The sequence below is a fragment of the Neolamprologus multifasciatus genome, chromosome 20 (assembly GCF_963576455.1).
Source record: "Neolamprologus multifasciatus chromosome 20, fNeoMul1.2, whole genome shotgun sequence".
In the NCBI taxonomy this organism is placed as follows: Eukaryota; Metazoa; Chordata; class Actinopteri; order Cichliformes; family Cichlidae; genus Neolamprologus; species Neolamprologus multifasciatus.
Window position 1 is genome coordinate 17,026,384 of NC_140458.1, and position 10,524 is coordinate 17,036,907.

Consider the following 10,524-nt stretch of genomic DNA (forward strand, 5'->3'; position numbering starts at 1 on the left):
TTTATTTATCCACAGAGGCCCGAGATGACCTTCAGGGCTTTTGGTGATAACTGTAGCTATGTCAAAGTAAAATGAGCCAGCAGCTTAAGATTACGCTGAAACTGGAGGTTGTGTCAAGTTCTGATTAGAATTATATGAACGTAAAATGTCGTGAGATTTGAAAATACTCTGTTGTCACACCTGAAATCACTTTTACAGCCAAACAATGTAAAACATAACAGAGCACCAAAGATGAATAAGGCTTAGTATTTATTATAGTTACGTGCTCATTGTGAAATAAATAATGAATGCATTTAAAGACATTTACACAAAATATGTTCATAAACAATAAACACACACAGTGGATAAAATTTGTCTTTTACCCAAACAAATATTAAAGCTAGTCAAGAGTGTCAAGTGCCATCGAAATAAGTGTGAACTACAAATGACTCCACGAAGGTGGCGTATATAACAAAGTGTTCGGATTCTGAATGCATAAAAAAGCTTATAAGAACTATTAACTACGGTATAGTGGCTGACATGTTTCTTAACAGACACCACACCAAGAGACGAGCACAGACAGAAGAATAGTGAAGAATCGGGCAGCTGGAGATATTTTCATGGGTTAGAGCAGATGTGGGTGAATTAAGTCTACTGTAAGTAAAGAAGAAAAAGCATTTATGGTGCTCTAGGATGAGGTAACATCTCAAAATAGATAAAAAAATAATAATCTAAGATTTTTGTGCATTTATGAGTAGATCACTTTTGTTTCTGTTATTTGTTTCTTGTAAATTTGTGTTTCTCTCCCCACAAATGTTATTTCCATTAGCTGCACAGATCACATTAACGTGAAGATATATGAAGGCCTATAATGATAAGTACATAAAGGAGTAACTTCTTCCTGAACATTACTTATTCACCAAATTACTGGTGGCCTGTCTGAGGTTAGAGCTAACTTTTGTTTTAATCTAAATCAACTTTTTTCTTTTTTTAAATCAGTGTAACAAACAACCAAATATTCTCCATGAAGGGGCTAGGGGTTAACCAAACATTGTCCTTAACCATACATGGATTGCTGTTTATTGTGGTGTTACTGGAAGTTTGCTGTCTGATTACATTTCTAAAGTTTCTGAGGTGACCTTTTATCTATGAACATATAAGAGGTCTGGGTCGCTGCACATACTCAAACACATACACTGTTTGATTGTTTTTATACCAGAGGACGTCTGTGAGTTGGTAAAACTGTTGGAGAATTCGAGGAATATAAATATTATCTTCAAACTCCGGACTGTAAACCCATAATTCTTTAAAGTGCGCTCTTATTGGCTGCAGTCGGCTGACTTGTTGTTTCATATGCAGTCATCCTCCTGTGTGACCGGGAAGCTTTGACTTTGTGCCGAGGCGAATGCTGCCAATTCCTTCTGTATGCTTCCCTCTTCGGACTGCTCGGAGGCCCCAGGTACTGTAAAAGTTTTTTCTGAAATACTTCTTGGAACTGCAAGACACAGATAAGAATAAAGAGTTCATTAAACAATGAGGAGCTTAAGGCCTCCAATACAGCTGTTATTTTGTGTTATGTGGTCACTGTTGCTGATATTCTGTTGCTTCACACAAATTGTGCTGGATCACCACAATACCAGAGAATTTCCCCGGCTTGGCAATACTATTGCAGAATTACAAATCCAGGAATATAAGTATTCATCTCATAAGGCCAAAGCTCATAAAGCGCTATACAAATACAGGCCATTTACCATTTATAAGTCTTTAGTGGCTGTAGTGCCAACTGGTTGTTTTCCTCTTTCGTGACAGTATAACCTTCTGCTAAAGTGTATGCTGCCTTTTTCTTTGTGGCTTTTGTGGTTTTGGATTCAATAAAATGAAACTTTTTTGTCTGTGGCCAGTTGAAACCATGTCTGGATTTACTTGTTAGGCATGTCTTTGATAGTGACAGGTGTGTTAGAGGAAAACCACACAATAAAACAAATACAACTCCCAATCCTGATTTTCTGGCTAAGTGTTGATATATTTATTAAAGGGTAATATTGAGTCTGTCCAACATTCAGTAGGTATATGGACATATTCCTGCATTCTTATACAAAACACACTTATACGAAAAAGAAGGAAAGTGTTTTTCACAGCTCTGAAATAAACATATTTTTTTTCACCATCTTTAGATATTTAATCAAAAATGGAAATAGTTGTGGATCACATGCTTGCAGTACTACCACAGATCACTGAGAGAAGACTAAGTCCACAGTTGGTTTACAAATGTTCTTTGGGATCTAATGTGACCTACTTTGGTAAAGGTCAGCAAGGACTGAGGACACACACTTGACTGTATTTTATACAATGAGCCAGTTAAGGGTAAGGCCCAGCTTTTTTCTCTTTGATCCAGTATAATCAATCCTCTGATAATCTTAAGGCCAAGTGTGAACTTAAACAGCACAGTGGTGTAGTCAGCACTATCACTTCACAGCAAGAAGGTCCTGGATCAAATCCACTGCAGATGTTCTGGCTTCCTCCCACAGTCTGAACACACATGGGGGTTAGGCTAACTGGTCGTTCTAAACCGACTGTACGTGTGAAGGACACATGATAGGTTCTCTCTCTGTGTCTGGCCTTTGGGGTGTATCCTCATGTTTAGCCATGAGATAAGCTCCCACCTTCTCCCTGTTCTTCTGAAGTGGATTAGGTGAAGACAATGGATGGATACAAGGTATATAAACTTATTTAAACAACAGAGATCTTACCAAATTTGGCTGTGTAGTGGCATGTACTGTTGTGGATGGAGAATATGTGGTCTGCTGGCTCCTTGGTTTAGCACAGTACATCTCAAGGTGATGAAGTTCACAACCTGATGACAGGCAACACAGATCCACTATGCCCTTCCCTCTGGACCGAGCGCCATAACCAGACCACAAGCCTTTACCTGCAGAAGAGAGACGTGTCACACACTACATTCTTCTCTTTCCTTTATCTATCAATAGCTTTACAGTCAAACAAAATCTCTTTTACAGAGTACAGTGGTGCTTAAAATTTACTGTGTCCCCTTATGTGGCCATAACAACTTCCTCCTCTGCAGAAAATAAATGTAAATGTGCTCAGACAGTTTAGTTATTGTCGAACTGCCGTGGCTGCGGCGCAGGAGGTAGAGCGTGTCTGCTAATCGTTAGGTTGGTGGTTTGATCCCTGGCTGCTGCAGTCTGTGCGCCAAAGTATCCCTGGGCAAGATGCTGAACCCCGACTTGTTTCTGATGTGTTCATTTGGGTTTAAATGTCTATGTGTGTGTTAAATGGATAAACACTTTTCTATATAAGAACGAGTCCATTTATTATTTTATTTTAACATAATGCACTACCCAACTCTGAAAACACATCAGGACACATTCTCAACAGGACAAAAGTCATGTTAATCATCTATACTGATATTAATGGGCGATCGCAGGGGCGATCGCAGGGGGCGATCGTAGGGGCGTAAAGCGCTTTGGGGTCCTTAGGGACTAAGCCAAGTGCTATACAGATACAGGCCATAATGTGTTGGGATGCACTGAATTCAAAGACATCCCAAAAACCAAAGTGAAAAATATATGGCGGGCTAGTTCATTTAGCCGAAATTTCATTGTAGCAACTCAGGTGCTTCATCCTCTAGCAACTATATGTATAGTCTCACCACACGGGGAAGCTAGGTCCCACTGCACCAGCATAAGAGCTGACAGTCAAGAGTGTTGTTGTCTAAGCTGTAGAGGTCTGTGTGGCCCTCCCATGCTTTCCCAGACCATCACTGACCCTCTACTAAACCAGTCATGTGGAACGATGATGCAGGCAGCATTTTCCACAGCTTCTCCAGACCCTTTCACATCTGTCACATGTGCACAGGGTGAACCTGCTCTCATCTGTGAAAAATACAATTCTGGTATTCTATGGCCAACCCCAGGGGTACCCAGCTGTGAGCACAGGGCCCACTAGAGGATGGTGGCTCTCAGGCCCATTAAATCTGTCTCTGTTTTATCACTTACCAGTGGCCTGTTGGCCTGCTCTTTGTAGAGCTCTGACAGTGCTCTTTCTATTCCTGCTTGCACGAAGGAGCTGATACCAGTCCTGCAAATGGTTTAAAGACCATTCTGTACCCCTGTCCAGCTCTGCTAGAGTAAATGCCTGTCTCATAGAATTTCTTCTGTGTGCTTTACACCGTTCTGGGAGAGACACATCAAACCTTCTGGTTTGATGCAAGAGACCACGTTACCTGGATCCAACAGTGCAACCTCTGTTGGTGCCAGGTATTACCTCACGCTACCAGTGGTGACAATGACCTAGCCAAAGGCATAATAGTCAGAAAAGATGAGGAGGAAAAATGTCAGTGGCCTGAAACCATTTGTGTTTGGGGACTTGTCTTATTGCTGCACCTTTGAGCACCTTTTGTTAATTTCATTAACACCAAAGCAACTGAAACCAATAAAAAACCCTCTGCTACCTGACTGACCACATCAACATCCTAGAAGTTTTAATGACTTATGCTCTGATTAATTCCTTCCTGGTGTTTTACTGATGCCATTTAAGAAGTGCATTTAAAATCATCAGGATTTATCCTCTGGAGCACAGACATGAAATCTACAGATGATTTCATGTCTGTCTATTTAGTAGCAGTGACACTGTTTAATGTGAATGATAATATTTTTAAACCATTATTATTTACAGCTTTTCATTTTTTTAAGCTCTGAATCAAAATCAATAAATATAAGCGAAGGACTGACTCAAATGACTCGACCTATTACACTGACTCTGTTTAAATGGTTTATAATGTTATGTCACTAATGATAGGTTTACAACAAAACATATATATATTTGTACTGTTCTCAGATAACACTGTTTTAACAATAAGACTATATATATATATATATATATATTTAAAATGTAGAAGTAGAATATTCTGTCCTTTGTACGTTATCAGTGCACAATTAGAAACAGTTCAATCATAACATGCCTGAGCACTGAAGCGTTCGTCAGCATTAGCGTGTATGTGAATGGATTAATGATAAGCAGCACATTGTCCTGAAAAGACTAAATTATAATCGATACTATTTATCTTCACACGGCTGATTTAAAACCTCTTTCAGTGTTTACTTCTAATGTTTCTTTTCTTCAAGAGACCTTTGACTGTCTCTAGCTTGGTGAATATGGTAAACATTACTTTCAAGATGTAGTCATGTTTAGTACTGGCATTGTGAACATTTATCGTGCTGTTTTTGGCATAAACAAAACATGAAACATGCAAACGTATTTAGCACAATCACGATATAGGCCAAAGAACACAGTGCTTCTGAAAGAGCATATCTGCAGCTGCTTCTGCTCCCTCTCTGTACCTTTGTACTGCTCTCAGATAACACTGTTTTAACAATAAGACTATCACACAGAAGCACAGTGTCCTGGTGAGTATGCTGCTATTTTGATGCACTGCCACCAGTCTGATAGCAGATGCAGAGGGTTGCCTTGGTTAGAAGAGAGCAAAGGTAACCAGGTGAAAAGTCCAGTAGGTAACTGCATTGGTACGAGTACTGTGCAGTGGAAGTAATTAAAGTTTAATCGTATTTAGTTTTAAATCCTCATTATAGGGAGAATAACAGTGTGTTTAGCTATTATGGTAAATGGTAAATGGACTGGTTCTTATATAGCGCTTTTCTACTCTTTCTGAGCACTCAAAGCGCTGTACACAACTTGTACATTCACCCATTCACACAAGCACATTTTTCTAAGTGCTTTCTAAGTAACACATTCATACTCCGATGGATGCATCAGAGAGCAATTTGGGGTTAGTATCTTGCCCAAGGATATTTGGCATGCAGACTGGGGAAGCCAGGGATCGAACCACCAACCTTCCGATCAGTAGATGACCCGCTCTACCACCTGAGCTACAGCCACCCCCTATTATCAAACCTTTAATACATATAATAAATCTGTAGTTATAGTGGCACCATTCAAAATATTGGTAATTTGTTGTTTAATTTAGTATCTCATCTTAGCAGCTTTCAAAACATGAATGAACAAACAGGTGAAAAAACTTCAAAAAAGGAAACTAAGCACATTGGCGCACTTGTGTCTGTGCATCGTTACAGATTTACACCTGGAGCTTTTAGTTTAAAAAAAAAGTTAAGCTGCTACTCCTCAGTTTCACTAATAACTAAAGTAAGTTGAATAATGTAGGCCCATCCTGCTGCTTGATGCATCAAACTCACAGTAAAGCCACAGCTTGTACTTGAGGCAGACTCACGTAAATAGATTCCACGGTCCCCACAGACAAACATGAGGTCACTGAGCAGGTCAGAGCCACATCGGACTTTAGCTGTCTCTGCGCACAGTGGCCAGGTTACCAGACAAATGCTGGAGTAAAACATGCAGATCTGCACACACAGCACCTGAAGACAAGAAGAAAACCAGAATATGAAAAAGGTGTTTAGGAAATGCTGCCATTTTTATACATATTCCTCTGTTTTTGACACTCCAAATGTTAAAAAAGTAAATGAAACTGACTGACATGAAGGAGAGGCCTGTTCCATCAATAGTTTCTGACAAATTAAGCAGATAAAAGATCTGGAATTGATTCTGAATGTTGTCTTTGAATAACCATCCAGTGCAAGTTTCAATATTAGGTCCAAAGAAATCTCAATGCAAATAAAGGAAGACATCGTTAGACTGAAAGTATAATGATAGATATTCAACAATCTGTTGACATTGCATGAGTGACTTTTGAACCTCTTCAAGCAAGAACACACTGTGCAGCTTAGTAACACCACAATGCCCCAAAAAACCACAGAAGACATCTTAAGCAGGTGACTGCAGAACGACTTCACACTGGTCAAGGCAAGAACTCAAACTCAAGACAAACCATCACCCAAGTCTGTAAACAAGACATGGCTTCATGAATTTAAATACAGCCTGCATAGAATATTGGCAACATTAAATATTGGCAGCAAAGAGGGACAGCACACAATTGTAGTGGAGGCATCTTTGTGCCACTGGCATGGATGGCTGCTGGCTTTTCAGTTAATGAAGAGGCAAACAGACCCACACACAAGCAGCAACTGATGGCAGCTGCAGTAAAGGTCCAGCAGTTCATCTCAAAGGAAAAATGCATCTGCTGATGTCCATGGGCTTGAGACCTGAAGCAGTCATTGACTGTAAATGATTTTAATTCAAATATTAAGAACTATCATTAAAGTCTAAATGATGTTAGTTTGCCCTGTTACTTTTGACTCTCTGAAAATGGGCAGTATGTATGAAAATGTATTAATGGGTTAAACCTGTTGAATTAAAGCAGCAGTACTTCAGCCACATCTTGATTATTTCATTTTAAATCCACTGTGGCAGTGTACACAGGCAAAACTACAAAAAATGTACAATTGTCCAAATACTTACAGCTGTACATTTATTTATGATCTTTTACAACAGAATGTTGTATTAATGGTATTTTTGTTGTACAATAAAGTGATATCCTTAAATATTTTATTAATAGTGAAACATTTGGGCTGTTTTAGGCCATAGTTGAACTGAAACAACAAACATCCTTCCAATCACACTACCCAAACTGTCAGTTTGAATCTGGCCACTGGATTAATTTAACTAAACAAAGACAACAAAACAAATAAGTGGGAACACTATGATCTCTGATATAATCACAACGTCAGAGTAGACATTCTGTACAGTACAGATAGATAACCTTCAGTAACCAACACATATCTTCTGATATTGTTGAGAGTAGACTGCAGAATTAAATGACAGGTTATACTATTGTCTCTATTGTTAAGGGAGCGTTAGGAAACATGACCAGTGGCCTTGGAAAGATAGCTCCCCATTTACTTTTACTTCTCACTTATTTTACTACTTAAATTATGCCATGGACACAGTTTTTTTTTTTAACTAAGACTCAGGAAATTAATAACTAGCTAATAACGGATGCCTGGAATGTAGTGCTTCTGCAGACTTCAACATTTAGTTTAGAAAGATCAACTTTTTTTCTTTGTAAAAATAAAAAAATAAATAAAAACAAAATAAAATAATGACAAGCAACAATGTTTAAAACACCACCTACATACAGTATGTTTCTTTTCTGTTCCACCTAAAAGAAGTGAGGCGAAGCCCTACCTGGAGTGTCTGTGGTCTGGCACGGAGACAGCACAAGGAGCACATCCTTTCTGTGTAGACCAGCTTTGGGAGACCTGCAGTCTTATAAAAGGCAGCAGGAGGGGAGGACTGCGTCAGGGCGGTTGCCTCCCTCCTATGCTCACAGAACTATTTCTGCTTGAAAATGTAGCAGATGACTTGGTTCTGTTGTCCTGTTAGAATGACAAACGTGATGAAACATGCTCAGGGTGAAATCAACTGCAACACACCAAGGAGTGGAAACTGAGCTGTAAACATAACTCTCTTCCTGTTCATGCCATTTTTGTAAAGTAAAATATGTGCATACATATTTTGTATTTTCTAAGTTTGCTCCCCCTTATTGAGATCAAAGAATTTATTCGGCAGTGATAGGGGAGACCGGGGATAGTTGTAACGTGGGTCAGTTGTAACACTTCCAATTTCTCCAATCAGGGCTAAGTTTCAAATGATGTGACTCATCCTGTGCATGCCCAATTCAGAACTGCTATCACATGTGAAAAATCAGCACATTTTGTCAAACACAGACAATTGAACACGAAAAAAAAGTAATTTGTATGCCAAAAAGTAAGTTTTTCTACTTTATTTCAATTTCTAATAGCATTATCTGCTTTGCAGTTAAACTCATCAAACTTTATTATTATTTTATTTGTATGTCTATGGGGATATATTCTGTGTAGGTCTTTAGTGCTAATGTTTTAGCCGTTGGCTGTAATGTTAGCTAGTTCATGGCTATAGGAGTCTGGGTCAGTTGTAACAGCAACAGTCTGGGTTAGTTGTAACAGTAGCGGTTTTAGATACGGGCGACACGGGCGGTTGCCCGGGGCGGCATCGTGGTGGGGGGCGGCATCACGGGCATCGGCAAAAAAAAAAAAAAGAAATGTTCGTACTCTGCTGCCCCGACGTCAGCCAGCGCATATTGGGAATGGCATAAGCACTGATCGGTTTTCTATCGCCGATTTGCTGGGAGTAAGGGCGCCCTTTGTTTGCGAGGTGCGCCTGCTGCTTGCAGCGCAGAGAGGAGAGGGCGGGGCGGCGGATGATTTTCTGACCGGCTGGAGCAGCATCTAATAACCAACTCGCAAAGTAAAACAAAATAAAAACAAACCAACCAACACGAAAACACCAGACATCATGATACAGACTTATAATTTGCACCGATGTTTTTTCGAAATTCTCGTCGGTGTGCCTTCTTGCTGCCGAAGTCAAAGTAAACTTTATTGTCATCTCCGCTACAGTCCAGTATATAGAGAGACGAGACGACGAGGCTCCAGTTACAGCACTGCAAGTAAACAAACAATTTATATAAGAAGAGTAAGAAAATAAATATACACTTTAGGACTCGGGGAAGGGATCAATAACAATTGAAAATTTACAGTTTGATGATTTAAAGTCTCACACACAAGCCGTCGAAAGGGGAGGGGGCCCTGCTGCTTCCAAATAGAGCACATTTCATTTATAATGATGTAAATCCAAGTCCATCATGTATTCATGATTTGAATCCTGGGTTGTGTGAAATCTCAGAAATGCACCTTAGACAAAGTGAATCTGTGAACTAAGGTGTAGGTGTGTTAGATCATGCTGTGGTGATCCTCGAGTTGGAGGATTTGTGTTCATACTGGAGTGCAAAAATTAAAACCAATGGAAGATGGACAAGAAAAGTTCAAAGCCATCAGGTGCTCAGTTTAGAAAAAAGAGAAAAGAAGAGGAGGAGAAACGAGCAAAAGATACAGGTAAGCAGATGTGTGATTGGATAATGGCAGATCATCCTGAAACAATCAGAATCAGAATACTTTATTAATCTCTAAGGAAATTATGTGGGTTACAGTTGCTCCAAAAAGAAATGGTAAAAATAGCAACAGTAACAGACTAAACTCCAAACAATACATTATGTTACAGATTTTAATATTAATTAGTCATTGTCAATTGTTGATTTGTCCTGTTCTCATTGTATGACGAATTATGATGGTTTATGTTTGTTGTTGTTAAACATTTGTTGTTTATGTTATGATGTTTGATAGCCGTTTGCATACTATGCATACTCTCTCTCTCTTCATGTGTGTGTGTGTGTGTGTATACAACAGTTTTATGTTAATGTACAATCCTTAATATGTTTTGTGTGTGTGTGTGTGTGTGGGGGGGGGGGGGGGCAGAGGGAGTGTTCGCCCAGGGCGCCAAACAGGCTAGGACTGCAGCTGTTACAACTTACCACACTATTACTTTAACTTATATTAAGCAAGTTGGGGCAACGACATCAGCAGAGAGAGGTTCACTGGTCGCTTTTGTATATGCGGTTAATGCCATTGGCAACACAATTCCTCCTCTGTTTGTGTTCCCACACATACATTATGCAGACCACTGTGTCAGAGATGGACCAGTAGGAAGTACTGGTAA

At 39.5% G+C, this 10,524-nt stretch overlaps 1 protein-coding gene across 1 annotated transcript; it reads right to left on the bottom strand.

Annotated features, from left to right (window-relative positions):
* Positions 1–234: 234 nt before the first annotated feature.
* Positions 235–8,205, bottom strand: LOC146494722 (insulin-like growth factor 1). The gene is made up of 4 exons (XM_085144910.1): positions 8,116–8,205; positions 6,245–6,389; positions 2,730–2,908; positions 235–1,474 (listed from the first exon to the last, which is right to left on the bottom strand). The coding sequence occupies exons 1-4, from the start codon at positions 8,158–8,160 to the stop codon at positions 1,286–1,288; spliced, it is 558 nt and encodes a 185-aa protein (XP_085001036.1). The 5' UTR covers positions 8,161–8,205; the 3' UTR covers positions 235–1,285.
* Between the last annotated feature and the right edge of the window lie 2,319 nt (positions 8,206–10,524).